This window comes from Piliocolobus tephrosceles, chromosome 5 (genome assembly GCF_002776525.5).
Source record: "Piliocolobus tephrosceles isolate RC106 chromosome 5, ASM277652v3, whole genome shotgun sequence".
Taxonomy (NCBI): Eukaryota; Metazoa; Chordata; class Mammalia; order Primates; family Cercopithecidae; genus Piliocolobus; species Piliocolobus tephrosceles.
In genome coordinates this window covers 136,452,370-136,467,259 of record NC_045438.1, presented here as the reverse complement: position 1 = coordinate 136,467,259, position 14,890 = coordinate 136,452,370, and the positions used below count along the sequence as shown (strand labels likewise).

General features: G+C 50.5%; 2 protein-coding genes across 9 annotated transcripts; one reads left to right on the top strand and one right to left on the bottom strand.

The window, feature by feature from the left end:
• Positions 1 to 149: 149 nt before the first annotated feature.
• On the bottom strand, positions 150 to 11,307 carry LOC111523920 (lymphocyte antigen 6 complex locus protein G6f). Of its 8 annotated transcripts, XR_002725633.2 has the most exons (7): positions 11,196 to 11,307; positions 10,365 to 10,694; positions 10,018 to 10,281; positions 7,929 to 8,084; positions 7,692 to 7,758; positions 7,307 to 7,542; positions 2,555 to 2,657 (listed from the first exon to the last, which is right to left on the bottom strand). XR_002725633.2 is itself a non-coding variant. In XM_023188866.3 (6 exons), exons 1-6 carry the CDS (start codon positions 11,245 to 11,247, stop codon positions 265 to 267), a joined length of 1,149 nt encoding a protein of 382 aa, XP_023044634.2. In that variant the 5' UTR covers positions 11,248 to 11,307; the 3' UTR covers positions 150 to 264. The 8 variants fall into 8 exon arrangements, 7 of the variants coding, with proteins under 7 accessions (XP_023044634.2, XP_023044636.2, XP_023044635.2 ...); XM_023188866.3 differs by lacking the exons at positions 7,307 to 7,542; positions 7,692 to 7,758 and adding an exon at positions 150 to 488 and having other exon boundaries at positions 2,535 to 2,657; XM_023188868.2 differs by lacking the exons at positions 7,307 to 7,542; positions 7,692 to 7,758 and adding an exon at positions 156 to 488 and having other exon boundaries at positions 2,535 to 2,657; positions 10,018 to 10,211.
• Positions 4,115 to 5,862, top strand: LOC111523921 (lymphocyte antigen 6G6e-like). Its single transcript, XM_026448114.1, is given in 3 exon segments — positions 4,115 to 4,412; positions 5,414 to 5,550; positions 5,662 to 5,862. Coding segments are annotated over 3 exon segments (465 nt in total). The 5' UTR covers positions 4,115 to 4,285.
• Positions 11,308 to 14,890: the final 3,583 nt, after the last annotated feature.

Below are 14,890 nucleotides of genomic sequence, written 5' to 3'. Positions count from 1 at the left end.
TGTCCTTTGGGGTTTAGTTGGTTAAGGAGTGCACCACTGTAATTAAGCCCGCTGTTGCTTGGTAACCCCCAAACTAGAACCTGGATGCCCCATGTTACCCTTTAAGTCCTCCCATCAACCAAAGATAGATGCAATTTTCCAGTCAGCTGTAGAGTGGTGCGTAGATTTTAATGACTCACAGAAGGATGCCTGTCTTCTCACATTAGATGTTCGGATGTCCCTTGTTCCCTTGCTCCCTTGCTCCTTTCTCTACTCCTACTCCCACTACCCGCTCCACAGTCCTGGCAAGAGACAGGTCAGGGCGGTAGCTGCTGCAGCCAAAATGCATGCAGGGACCACGTGGCTTGCCACGGCGCTGTTGCACAGGTCTCCCAGGTAGCAGTCCCTGTGGGCTGGATAAGTCACGTCTCCCACCGACTCTGTCTCCACTTGATTGCAATGATGGGCTGTGACGCAGGCTGGATGTTGGTGAATCAAGGTCACTGGGGCTGAGAGAGAGAATGAAACTGGGGTGTTGGACTCTTGGCTTCAGGACTTGCCTTCTGGGGCAGAGCAGATGTGATTTCAAGGAGCCCAAAGGGATTTTCAGCCCCCTCAAAAAACACCTCCCTGAAACCAAGTGATCAAAGTTAATGCACTGACATTGTAAACTCCTGATGTGATGCAGTGAGAAGGACACATCACTTCTGCAGTATTCTTGCTTAAAATGCATGACCTCAATCTCATCATGGCAAATATCAGATAAATATAAATTGAGGGACATTCTATAAAATAATTTTTAGTATATCAAGTATACATAATTTTTTTTTTTTTTTTTTGAGATGGAGTTTCACTCTTGTTGCCCAGTTGGAGTGCAATGGTGCAATCTCAGCTCACCGCAACCTCCAACTCTTGGGTTCAAGCAATTATCCTGCCTCAGGTTCCTGAGTAGCTGGAATTACAGGCATGCACCACCACACCTGGCTAATTTTGTATTTTTAGTAGAGACAGGGTTTCTCCATGTTGGTCAGGCTGGTCTCAAACTCTGGACCTCAGGTTATCCACCTGCCTTGGCCTCCCAAAGTGCTGGGATTACAGGTGTGAGCCACTGCATCCGGCATGTAAATATTTTTAAAAATCTAAAAATGATTTTATTTATTTTTAGAGAAAAGGTCTTGCTCTGTCACTCAGGCTGGAGTGTGGTGGTGCAATCACAGCTCACTATAGCCTCAAACTCCTGGGCTCAAGTAATCCTGCTGCCTCAGCCTCCCAGGAAGCTGAGATTATAGGTGTGTGCCACCATGCCTGGCTAATTTTTTAAAAACATTTTTTGGCCGGGCGTGGTGGCTCACGCCTGTAATCCCAGCACTTTGAGAAGCCGAGGTGGGTGGATCACGAGGTCAGGAGATCGAGACCATCCTGGCTAACACAGTGAAACCCCATCTCTACTTAAAACTCCTGACCTCAGGTGACTCTTCTGCCTTGGCCTCCCAAAGTGCTGGGATTACAAGTGTGAGCCACTGAGCCCAGCCTAAAAATGATTTTTGTTTATTTTTCTTTGAGACAGGGTCTCATTTTGTTCCCCAGGCTGGAGTATAGTGGCATGATCATGGCTCATTGTAGCTTCAACCTCCCAGGCTCAAGCAATCTTCCCTCTTCAGCCCCCTGAGTATCTAGGATTACAAGCATGTGCCACCACACCCAGCTAATTTTTTAATCCTTTTTTTTTTTTTTTTTTTTTTTTTGTAGAGACAGGGTCTCCCTATGTTGCCCAGACTGGTCTCAACTCCTGGGCTCAAGTGGTCCTCCCACCTCGGCCTCCTGAAGTGCTGGGATTATAGGTGTGAGTCACTGCACTGGCCCTAAAAGTGATTTTTTAAACTCTAGGTATAAAATAATTTATCAGGGCTCTTCAAATATGTCAGGGTCATGAAAGACAAAAACAGAACTGGCACAGATCAGAGGAGACAAAGAAGACACGAGAGCTAAATGCAATGTAGGATCCTGCTAAATCAAATAAATCTGTAGATTAGTTAGTAGTATTGTATCAACATTATTTTGTGATTTTGATAATTGTACCATGGTTATGTAAGATGTCAGCATTAGGAAAAGTTGAGTATTTCTGCAACTTTTCTGTCAATCCAAAATTACGTTAAAATAAAATATTAAGAACATGTACACACACACAGACACAGACACACACACACACACACACACACACACACACACCCCTCCCTGGTCCTTGACTAATGCCGAAAATTTGAAGTTTGGTTTTAACTTTGGCCTTTCAGGGCCAGAGCTCTTCCCCTGTGAGCTAATGAGCCTATGAGATTCTTTAGGGAGAGTAAGGAGGTGGGGAGGTGGGGGCACAAGGACTGTGGGCCTCTCAGGGGCTCCGTGCCAGGAGCCAGAAGGGGTACAGACTGCTCTCCTCTGACAGCCGCACCATCTGCCCAGAGCCAGACTAAGCCTGGAGGGTTCTGGAAGCCAGAAGGATTGACGTGGGGCTGGAGGCAGGGAAAGCCTGTGGGAAGAGGGAGAAACGGAGGACTCACGGTTTCCAGGTAGCTTGATCTGTTCCAGGCCTGGCTGGGGTCTGCCCTCACCACAGGTGGTCACGGCTTCTTTGCAAGAACTGCTGGGGCTTCCACCACAGTTGTAGCACCGCATTCGGTTTCCTGGCAGGAGAAAAGAGGCACTGGACCTGGGCCCTTGGTGGAGCTGGCTGGCAGAAAGCCTGTGTGAGAGGCTAGCTGGCCGCCTCCTTACCCAAGGCAGCCCCTAGCAGGGAGCTGAGCAAGATCCCAACAAACTGGGGTTTCATCGCAGTCTGCCCGTGTCAGGACCGCCTCTACCTCCCACCCACCCCCCTCCCCTAGCCCGACTCTACCTGCCTTATATCCCCCTTGCCTTGAGCTTTATAGGGCTATAAAAAAAGGAGGAAAGAGTCTCCCCCAGCAGGCACCAGGGGCCCCAGTGGGGGCAGGGAGGGGCCCCACGGCATGCCCTCAGCATCCTCTGGAGTCCTCAAACTCTTTTATCCCCAGCAGCAGTCCTGAAACTGTGGACCAAGAAGAACCCCTGGGGATCCCTGATACCCTTTCACAGGGTCCTTGAGGGTCTTCCTTTTGCAACTATCTGTGTAAGATCAGATTTTCTTCATATACTGGACTTCAGTGAAAACAACATATCCCAACAGACTGAATGCAGAAGCAGATAGGAAAACCCAGGCATCTCCCACGAGGCCTGACATTAGATTCACAAAAATGTAATGCAATGCTCAGCTTCTCACTGTGCTGTGGGGAAATAATAGTTATTTTTCACAAAACCATATTTTGTTAGCATGCAATAATTTATTATTTTTATTGTTTAAATAAATCAATACCTACTTTAAATGATCTGTTTTAATTTTTAATATAGTAAATATTGATATAACCTCATAAAGAAAAGCTCTTCAGAGTCTTAAGTAACTTTGAAAAGTGTAAAGAGGTCCTGAGATCAATGTTTTTTTAAAAGAGCTGCTCTCCTGGGCACCTGTGTCTCCCGTATCTTCACTCCCTGTTCCTAGTCTTACTCCTCCTGGTACATGCTGGCTCTGATTCCCCAGATGGGCCTTCCTCCTTCCCAATTTCTTCAACCCCTGTCTTCCAAGTTCTATCACCACCCCTCTACCCCAAATTCTATCCATGCCTTCCTTTGTAGTGATTTCTCCCCAGTGCAAGCACATCCGGCTGGCCCTCCAGCCCCACCCATGATTCTTTCTTTCCTCCAAGGTAGTAAAGTTGTCAGGGATAATTATGGGGTAGGAATGTTGAAGCTTGGGGGAATCAAAGGGATCTGAAGCTGGGTGGGGTCCGCCCTTATACAGCTGGGCTTTGTGTGTGCATGTGGGTGGGTGGGTGTGGGGGGGTATTGCTGATTCTAAACTCAAACAGATCCACGCCAGGGTTGTTTAGGAGGGTGACCTTGAAGGACATGAAAGCACTGAGGGGGAAAGACAGAGAAAACAAAGACGGAGAGAAGCTAAGAGAGCCAGGGAGCAGCTTGAGACGTGGGAAGGGAGGGAGGGAGAGGAGTAGGAGGGAAGGCGACAGACACAACTCAGGAGCAGGAGAGGAAGCTAAGTTACAGAGACAACACGCTAAGAGAGCAGAGGAGACCCTCCAGGCAAGGGCAGACTCCTAGCAGGGGCAGGCTGGGGGCCCCCACTGCCTTCGGGTCAGGCTGGTGAATCCGGTCACGGTTCCGCCCCCCAGATTCACTCCCTAGGTGTGTTTGTTTACTGGTTCCTCCCTGTCTTGCTCAAATGTTCCAACTTTACAAATCGCGGGATCTCAGGACGCACATCACCTTTCCCCAATTCCTGACCCTGCGTTTGGCCATGGGCACCTCCAGCATCTTCCTCTGTGTCCTGTTCCTCTGTGGTGCACTGGGTAAGGGTGAACTGGGGAACCTTCAGCGGTCAGGGGGCTGGGGGCGGGGACAAGGGCATGTGGAGGAACCTGAGGGCTGGGGAGGAGAGGGGTGGGAGTGCTGGAAGAGGCCAAGAAGAGAGCTGCGGGAGTGGGGGACTTCAGGGAGACCAGCCACTGGGAAGGCCAGCCTGATGAGGTGGGAAAGGAAGAGTTTCCTTTCAAAAACATTTGAGAATAACTGTCTCCTCCTTGCTGCATCTTTGACCCACCCCTGTCTCCCCTATCCCTTATTTCACCTCTTGCTTCTGTGCTGGGCCCTTTGGTCAATGTCAATTTCTATTTTCCTATCTGTCTCTGCTGCCATTTACTTAACTTTTTCACTGACTGCCTCTACTTCCCTGCTGCTGGGTCTGGCTTTTTGTCTCACTCTTTTTATGTTGGCCTCTGATTCTCATGGCTTCTGTTCATGTCTGCTCATCTCTCAATCCCTGTACCGCTCTTGCCTCCATCTCTGCATCTCTGTTTCTTTTCCTGCATGGTCTCCCCTCCCTTCTCTGTGTCTCTCTCTTTTTTTTTTTTTTTTTTTTTGAGACGGAGTCTTGTTCTGTCACCCAGGCTGGAGTGCAGTGGCATGATCTCGGCTCACTGCAACCTCAGCTACCCGGGTTCAAGCGATTATCCTGCCTCAGCCTAGCGAGTAGCTGGGACTAGAGGCACGTGCCACCATGCCTGGTTAATTTTTTGTATTTTTAGTTTCACCATGTTAGCCAGGATGGTCTTGATCTTCTGACCTCATGATCTGCCCGCCTCGGCCTCCCAAAGTGCTGGGATTACAGGCGTGAGCCACTGCGCCCGGTCACTTTTTCTACTTCTGTCTGCTTTCCTCCCTTGTTCCACAGCTTTCCTCTCTCTGCTTTGTGTGTCACCTCTCTCTGAGATCCCTCTCCGGATCCAGCCTCTGCCTGCCCCACAGGGAGGGTTTGCCTCTCCTGCTCTCCTAATCTCTGCTGCCTCAACAGGTCTCACCATGTCCCCTGCCCGGGGAAGGCTCCGCTGTTACACCTGCAGCTTGGCCAAACCCTGCTACCCTGTTCCCACCAAGTATCAGGACGATGAAGCTTGCAGCATCAGTATTGGCACCTCAGGTAGGACTCTGGTCCAATGGCCCTTCTCCAGGTGGCTCCCTACCTCCATCCATCCCGCCTTTCCTGCGGCCCCCGCCTCAGCATGCCTCCTTCATCCCACAGATCAGAGTGAGATCATTGAGCAAAAAGGCTGCCTCCCAAGGGCCCAGTGCCCTCTGCCGAGCCATGCCACCTACTGGCCGCGCTCCTACATTCAGCGGCACCACTGCTGCTAGCAGGACCTGTGCAACATGGCCGCTTCCCCACAGCAGCTCACCAGCCTCCTTTCCTCCCTGCCCCTCCTCGTGGCCAGCTTCACCAGGAGAGGACACCTCCTCCACTAGCTTCTGTGGATCTGCAGCCCCCACCCCAGGATTCCTCTGCCATCACCACGGCCCTGGAAACACCTGCACAGACACTTTGAGACATGCCCGACAACCTAATTTTGTACAGAGACCCCAGATCTCTCAGGAGACCCCCTCACAGACCCCTCACAAGGCCTGGGGAGGCACCTGCCCACAGTCCAACCTCATAAAGAACACCTATTCTGTGTCTTTTGTCTTTTCTAGATGCCCATTGCTGATGCCCCCTGTTAGCCCAGGTCACTGGCAAGGCAGGCATTTTGATGACACTGTGGATCTCAGGCAAGGGGATCAAAGCGGCATCAGGTATGGTAAGGAGGAGAGTCTTGCTAGGAAAGACTAATGTGGTAGGTTGGGAACTCAGGATGGAGGGCTTGGGGGACTATGAAGAGTACCTTTAATAAAAGGTCTATCTAGGAGTACAGTAATACTGCAGATACTGCAGTGTGTGTGTGTGTGTGTGTGTGTGTGTGTGTGTGAGCTCTAAGAGTGAACTATAGCTGCTTGGTGGGTTGGGCTGGAGCTGGAACCTGGACCACAGCACTCCCCTCATTCTCCATCTGTGTCATTTGCTTCCTTTATCCTGCCAATGACTTAGTTTAAGCCCCTGCAGCCTGAAGGCATTAGGTGAGACTTCTGAGAAAGCTTTTCTCCAGTAAGGTCCAAGCTTGAGCAGAGACACAAAAGGGCACCCAGTGGAGCTGCTTGTGAGGGTGTGGCTGGAGCTCAGCTCATTTCTGCCTGAGACTGAGGAATGGCCAAGTTGGGAGCATCAATACCCTCCCTCGCTTCACCAGCCCAGACTCGCCCATGATTCACAAACATCCCAGCATGGCCCCGGCCCAATAAATAATACACCCCCGCTGGGCCTGCCAGCCCGAGTAGACACTCCCTCTGCCCCCGGGAAATAGGGTGTGACCCCAGGGCAGTAGGAGGAAGTGCCAGAGTGGCGATAGCTGCTCACATGCTCTGAATGCCCCGGTAGAGCGCCACAGGGAAGAGTGTGTGCCTAGGATAAGGAAGAATAAGGAGGGGCCCCGGGTTGGAGCCGAGCACAGGCATCTCTATCCTACTCAGTTCCCTCCCCTTGCATGTGAGGAAGTCTGGGGTTGATTAAAGGTGCTTGTTCCCTCTCTTCTTTGTGAGGATGACACATCTGGGTAGTGGGGGTCTGGCTTAATTTAGAGATGGGTTGAGTCTTTCCATTTTCTCTGTCACTCCGTCCTCCCACTTTGGGCTTCTATTTTTTTCTCTCTGTCCATCTCTCTCTTGAGCAATGGTGGCTCAAGTCTCCAGATTCCTGTCTCCTCCCTGCTCACACCCATCCTCCTTGCCCCCACCAGCAACCTCAGGCTCCCCTCAACCCCACAGTACTACAGGCTCAGGGCCATCCCTCCACTGGCTGCTACAAGACAGGAGACCAAACCTTTTTGTAGGTGACATCACAGAATAATGCTCCTCCTTTCCTTCAGTCCCCCACCCCTCCCCATACACAGCTTGGTGGCTGCTGGACGCCAGCTGGACGGTGAAGTCGAACTTGCAGTCCCGCCCCCCTTGCCAAGGTTGTCGAGGAATACTCCAGGTGCTAGATGGCCAGTGAAACAGCAGGTCACACTTCCCAGCAGATGTCACCAAAATCACCTGGTCTTGTGGGCAGGTGGGCTGTGGGATTTTCCAGAGAGACGGATTAAGGATACCTCTACTTTTCATGTCCTCAGGAACAAGGGCCCCTCCCCAACCCAACCCGTGTTTCCTCTCCCATCCCCAGTCCCCTCCGGGATTTAAGCCTCTGTTCTCTAGCTGTTCCTCACCCGAGACGGGCCAAATGGATGTTCTCATAGACCTGGATTTCGGGTTTGAACTGAGGAATCGAGGCAGCTGGGGAGAAGGAGCCATCAGGGATACAGAAGAGAAGTCAGCAGACAACTTAGAGCCATGTTCTTTGCCCCCTCCCCTAGAGGAGGTGGGGTACAGAGGCAGGGTGCGAGCCTAGCCCTTTGCCTCCCACCCACGTGCCTTCTTCTTACCCCCGGGAGGGAGGGACTCACCTCTGCCTGGAGCCCCACAGACCCTCTGCCTCCAGAGCACAATGCTGAGGGCCAGGATGATGACTCCCTGGCCTATTGTGAGCAGCAGCATCAGAATCCAAGGCATGTCCCAGCCCATGGAAGGGGCACAGAGGGCAGGAGAAGCATCCATGGAGGCTGTAGTAAGAGCCAGACCAGAGGGATGGGAAGGAGGCAGTGAGGGGGCCTGTCCCTGTGCCCCAAAGAGTGGCCTCCCCTCCACAGTCTGGTGGGCTCTTCCAACAGAAGACTTTGTAAGTTTCCCTGACCCCAATATCCTCCACCCTATTCTGCCCCTTTCCAGGCCTCTCACCCTGACCCATAAATAGAGAACGGCGGCCAGTCACAGTGCCTCACACCTGTAATCCCAGAACTTTAGGAGGCCAAGGCAAGCAGACCACTTGAGGTCAGGAGTTCAAGACCAGCCTGGTCAACATGATGAAACCCAACATCATGGGTTTTTTTTAGTAAAGACCCATCTTTACTAAAAATATAAAAATTGGGGCCATGCGCAGTGGCTCACACCTGTAATCCCAGCACTTTGGCTGGCCGAGATGGGTGGATCACCTGAGGTCAGGAGGTCGAGACTAGCCTGACCAACATGGTAAAACTCCATCTCTACTAAAAACACAAAAAAGAGACAGGGTGCTGTGGCTCACGCCTGTAATCCCAGCACTTTGGGAGGCCGAGGCGTGCGGATCACATGTCAGATCAAGACCATCCTGGCCAACATGGTGAAACCCTGGCTCTACTAAGAATACAAAAATTAGCTGGACATGGTGGCGTATGCCTGTAATTGTAGCTACTCGGGAGGCTGAGGCAGGAGAATCACTTGAACCAGGGAGTCAGAGGTTGCAGTGAGCTGGAATCGTGCCACTCCACTCCAGCCTGGCAACAGAGAGAGACTCAGTCTCAAAACACACACACACACACACACACACACACACACACACACACACACACAAAAGTTAGCTGGGCATGGTGGCAGGCACCTGTAGTCCCAGCTACTCAGGAGGCTGAGATGGGAGAATAGCTTGAACCCAGGAGGCAGAGGTTGCAGTGAGCCAAGATCGCGCCACTGCATTCCAGCCTGGGCAACAGAACAAGACTCCATCTCAAAAAAAAAAAAAAAAGGCCAGGCATGGTGGCTCACACCTGTAATCCTAACACTTTGGGAGACCAAGGCGGGCAGACCATGAGGTCAAGAGATCAAGACCATCCTGGCCAACATGGTGAAACCCCGTCTCTACTAAAAATACAATTTTTTTTTTTTAAGTTTTGCTCTTGTTGCCCAGGCTGGAGTGCAATGGTGTGATCTTGGCTCACTGCACCCTCCACCTCCCAGGTTCAAGTGATTCTCCTGCCTCAGCCTCCCGAGTAGCTGGGGTTACAGGCATGTGCCACCATACCCAGCTAATTTTGTATTCTTAGTAGAGATGGAGTTTCTCCATTTTGGTCAGGCTGGCCTCGAACTCCCGTCCTCAAGTGATCCGCCTGCTTCGGCCTCCCAAAGTGCTGGGATTACAGGCTTGAGCCACCATGCCTGGCCTAATACTAATCATAATAAACAAAATAAAATAAAATAAAAAATAGAGAATGGCAATGCTCCCTGCTCACACATGGGCAGCCAACTACAGAGCAGACCACCAGCCATAACCACAGTTTCCCCTCACACCCTTTATAGTAATTCACCCTTTCAAGAAAAAATAGCCAGGTGCGGTGGTTCATGCCTGTAACCCCAGCACTTTGGGAAACCAAGATAGGAAGATCATTTGAGGCCAGTAGTTTGAGACCAGACTGGGCAACATAGCGAGACCCTGTCTCTACAAAAAGTTTAAAAATTAGAGCCAGGCGCGGTGGCTCATACTTATAATCTCAGTACTTTGGGAGACCAAGGTGGGCAGACCACTAGAGGTCAGGAGGTTGAGACCAGCCCGGCCAAAATGGTGAAATCTCGTCTCTACTAAAAGTACAAAAAATTATCCGTGCATGGTGGCGGGCGCCTATAATTCCAGCTACTTGGGAGGCTGAGGTGAAAGAACATCCCTTTCCATCTCCTCCCTCAGTTTACCTGCCAGGCTAAAGCTGACCCCTTTGTTGTGAGTCATGAGGCAGCGGATGATTCTTGGTCTTCGGCTCTTGTGCTCAGAAAGCCCCTCCCCAGGACACACCAAGAGCAGGGCAGCCTCACTGCCCCAGAAGGACTGAACACGGCCCCTCACGGGACCCTTCCCTTCCTGCCAGGTCACAGAGTCCATGCGTCTGCTGGGGACCACAGAGCACAAGAGGACATTGCAGGGGGATCCATCTGCAGCCCTTGCAGATAACTGGGATCCTGTGGGGGAGAGAGGGACCCCTCAGTTCTTCACCTAAACTTCCTGGCCCACAGTAGCCCCTGGTCTGCGTGCCCTCACTCACCTTTGAGCACCAAGACGTCGTACACCCTCCAGTTCTGGTAGTTGTGGTGCTGACCTAGCACAGCGCACCAGTACCGCCCGGCATCTTCCTCCTTGGATCCCTCCAGCCACAAAGAATAGTTCCCCAGCAGTCGGAGCCTGGATTCTCTTCCTGGTTTTCCAGGGTCTGGGGCTGGCCTGCCCACTTGGACTTGGGCTACCAGGGTGGTGAAGGAGCCTGCTGCAGGGCTGCGGAACCATGACAGGTGTTCGTCCCCATGTAGAGTGGGTGGTGAGGGACATGGCAGTTCCATTGCCTCCCCCAAGGCCACATAGATGGCCTGGATGTTGTCTGTGGGAAGAAGGTTGTATGAGGCCAGAGACCTCCATCAGATCAACAACTCCCCATTTGATCTTCAACCCTGACTTCTTCCCCTTCTGGGGTCCCCCAGCACGGGCCTGGCTGGTGACCACCTTTCTCAAGTGACAGCTACAAAAATAAGACAGGTGGAGAGAATAGGGTATGGGCTTTCCTTGTCTCTCCCCCAGACAGTGAGGGGGTCTGAGGGCAAGAGGGAAAGGGCTGAAAGAGTTGGCAAATGTCCACCTCTCTTCTACTCATTTCAACTTTTCTGAAAGCATTTACTCATTCTTCTTATTTTATAAAGGAAACTGCATAACCTGGATCTTCGTTGCCCCTGGGTCTTCCCTAGTGTCAGAGGCAGGAGGAGGTCAGTTGGGGTAATTCTATCTTCTTGAGTCAGATGCCTTTGCCAGGCTCCTAGGAGAAAGAGCAGCAGTCCCTCCCCAACCTTGGAAACAGCTAAGGAATCACCTACCTCTTGCCCCTTACCTGCAGCCTGGGGAGTTCCACATAGGAACAGGAGGAGGAATAAGACTGCCATGGGGAAAGCCTGCCAAGTTCTCTTGCTCCAAAACCTGGTGTTCCCAAGGAGGAAGCAGAGTCCAGATAAAGGCCCACACTTGCTGGTCTGGGGTGACAAGGGCCTCTGGAGGGGATGGGAATGCTGGGGCGATAAAGTCCAGCAGCATGTCTACCAGGGAAAAAGTGACTACCACTTTTCTGTCCTGGAGAGAAAAGGACACAGCCCAGGCCACTCTGAAGATGACCTTTTTGCTCTTCTGATTCCACATCAGCTAAGGGACTCAAGTAAAGACTTTCCATGCAAAAAACCATGCAGGGAAGTGGTCCTGCCTGTCTAGCTCCTGTCAGTCTGGAGGTACATTCTGAGGTCTCTTTCACTCCTAAGAAATGTCAGCCATGAGTTGGATCACTTGAGGTCAGGAGTTCGAGACTAGCCTGGCCAACATGGTGAAACCCTGTCTCTACAAAAAATACAAAAATTAGCCGGGCATGGTGACATATGCCTGTAATTCCAGCTACTCAGGAGGCTGAGAGGCACCAGAATTGCTTGAACCCAGGAGGCAGAGGTTGTAGTGAGCCGAGATCGTGCTACTGCACTCCAGCCTGGGAGACAGAGCGAGACAGAGAGACTTCATCTCAAAAAAAAAAAAAAAAAGAAAAAGAAAAAAAAAGAAATGTCAGCTATGAGTGAAGAAACTGAGTTTTCACATTGGTCCTCCACAGAACCGAGCACAAGACTGTGTATCAAGTCAGTGTCCAGTAAATGATTTGGAATGACTTTCCCTGTGGTTGTCACATGCCTGTAATCCCTGTCTGGTTGGCACACCCCGGACCTCTCCTGAACCCCCGATGAGTGTATTAAGTTATTACTCAAGGAGAAGGCTAACGAGCTGATTCATCCTTCTGAATGGCAAAAACTCCTAAGGCAGATCTTCATGCAGTTATTATAGTTTTAATGTGTAATTTATTTATTTTAAAAAATTATTTTGATGAAATATTCCATACATACCAAAAACTATATGAAGTACAACTATATTATGGATAAATGGTGGTATATTAACACAGTAGAACACTGGACAGCAATGAGAATAAACAAACCCAGTGATTTGCAACAAGGTTGAATCTCACAACATAAGGAGAGTAAAAGAAGCCTGGCCAGGCATGGTGGCTCATGTCTATAATCCTAATACTTTTGGAGGCCAAGGTGGGAGGGTCGATTGAAGCCAGAAGTTTGAGGTTGGGCAACAGAGCAAGACCCCAACTCTAAAAATAAAGGCCAGACACGGTGGCTCATGCCTGTAATCCCAGCACTTTGGGAGGCTGAGGCAGGCCGATCACGAGGTCAAGAGATCGAGACTATCCTGGCCAACACGGTGAAACTCCATCTCTATTAAAAATACAAAAATTAGCTGGGCGTGGTGGCGGATGCCTGTAGTCCCATACTCAGGAGGCTGAGGCAGGAGAATCGATTGAACTCAGGAGGCGGAGGTTGCAGTGGGCAGAGATCATGCCACTATACTCCAGCCTGGCGACAGAGTGAGACTCCGTCTCCAAAAAGAAAAAACCAGAAATAAATAGAATATTCCAGGCCGGACTCGGTGGCTCACGTCTGTAATCCCAGCACTTTGGGAGGCTGAGGCAGGCTGATCACCTGAGGTCAGGAGTTCAAGACCAGCCTGACCAACATGGAAAAACCCCCTCTCTACTAAAAATAAAAAAATTAGCAGAGCATGGTGGCACATGCCTGTAATTCCAGCTACTTGGGAGGCTGAGGCAGGAGAATCACTTGAACCCCAGAGGCGGAGATTGTCGTAAGCCAAGATCGGGCCATTGCACTCCAGTCTGGGCAATAAGAGCAAAACTTGGTCTCAAAAAAAAAAAAAAAAAAGAAAAGAAAAGAAATAGAATATTCCAGGCCAGGCACAGTGGCTCACGCCTGTAATCCCAGCACTCTGTGAGGCTAATGCAGAAGGATCGCTCGAGCCCAGGAGTTCAAGATCAGCCTGGGCAACATGGTGAGACCTCGTAAAATTAGCCAAGTGTGGTGGCGTGGGCCTGTAGTCCCAGCTACTCAGGAGGTTGAGGTGGAAGGATGTTTGAGCCCAGCAGGTGGAGGATCAGGACAGTGAGCCATGATTGTGCCACTGTGCTCCAGCCTGGGCGAAAGAGCTAGACCCTGTCTCAGAAAAAAAAAAAAAGAATATTCTGTTTCAGTCAGAGATCCTCTACGCTGTGTAACCACGATTCTGGCCAGGCGCGGTGGCTCAAGCCTGTAATCCCAGCATTTTGAGAGGCCGAGATGGGCGGATCACGAGGTCAGGAGATCGAAACCATCCTGGCTAACACGGTGAAACCCCGTCTCTACTAAAAAATACAAAAAACTAGCTGGGTAAGGTGGCGGGCGCCTGTAGTCCCAGCTACTTGGGAGGCTGAGGCAGGAGAATGGCATTAAACCCGGGAGGTGGAGCTTGCAGTGAGCTGAGATCCGGCCACTGCACTCCAGCCTGAGCGACAGAGTGAAACTCCGTCTCAAAAAAAAGAAAACAAAAAAAACCCACGATTCTGAATTTTCTTTCTTCTCCACTTGCTTTATCATTTAAATTTTATGTGTTTTTGAATCTAGTATTACTGGTATCATGTATACATTCTTCTGCGGCTTTCTATTTTCACTCAGCATCACGGTTTTAAGATTCATTCCATGCATAAGAGTAATGATTCACTTATTTTCTTTTTACAAATATTCCCCATATTTCACCATGCTGAATTTTCGTATCCAGGACCATGGTGTAGCTTTCCATTTATTGAAAAGCTTTTCATTTACCTCTTTCTTTATTTTTCACTTATTATTGTTATTATTTTGAGGCCTGGCTCTATCATCCAGGTTGGAGTGCATGGAGCAATCTTGAACTCCTGGGCTCAGGGGACCCTCCCACCTCGGCCTCCCAAGTAGCTGGGACTACAGGTGCGCACCAACACACCCTACTAGGTCTTTTTTTTTCCCCCCTAGGTATTTTGTGTAGAGATGGGGTCTCACTATGTTGCCTGGGCTGGCCTAGAACTCCTGGTCGCAAGCAATCCTCTCTCAGTCACCCAAAGTGTTGGAATTACAGGCGTGAGCCATGGTCTGGAACTCCTGGACGCAAGCAATCATCCCTTGGCCACCAAAAGTGTTGGAATTACAGGCGTGAGCCACTGCGTTGGGCCAGTTTATCTTTATTTATTTATTTAGAGTCACAGTCTTGCTCTGTCACCAAGGCTGGAGTGCAGGGGCAAGATCTTGGCTCACTGCAACCTCTGCCTCCCAGGTTGAAGCGATTCTGGTGCCTCGGCCTCCCGAGTAGCTGGGATTACAGGCGCACGCCACCCACGCCAGGCTAATTTTTGTATTTTTAGTAGAGACAGGTTTTCACCATGTTGACCAGGCTGGTCTTGAACTCCTGGCCTCAAGTGATCCGCCCGCCTCGGCCTCCCAAAGTGCTGGGATTACAGGCGTGAGCCACCGCGCTGGGCCGGGCCAGTTTGCCTTTTCAGTAACTTTGTATAGTCTTCTTCATAACATCTTGCATTTCTTGTACTAGATATATTCCTAGACACCTTATCTTTTCTGTTACTCTTATCAAGTACTCCTAATCTCACCTCTCGTTTCCGCTGTCGCTCTAGAG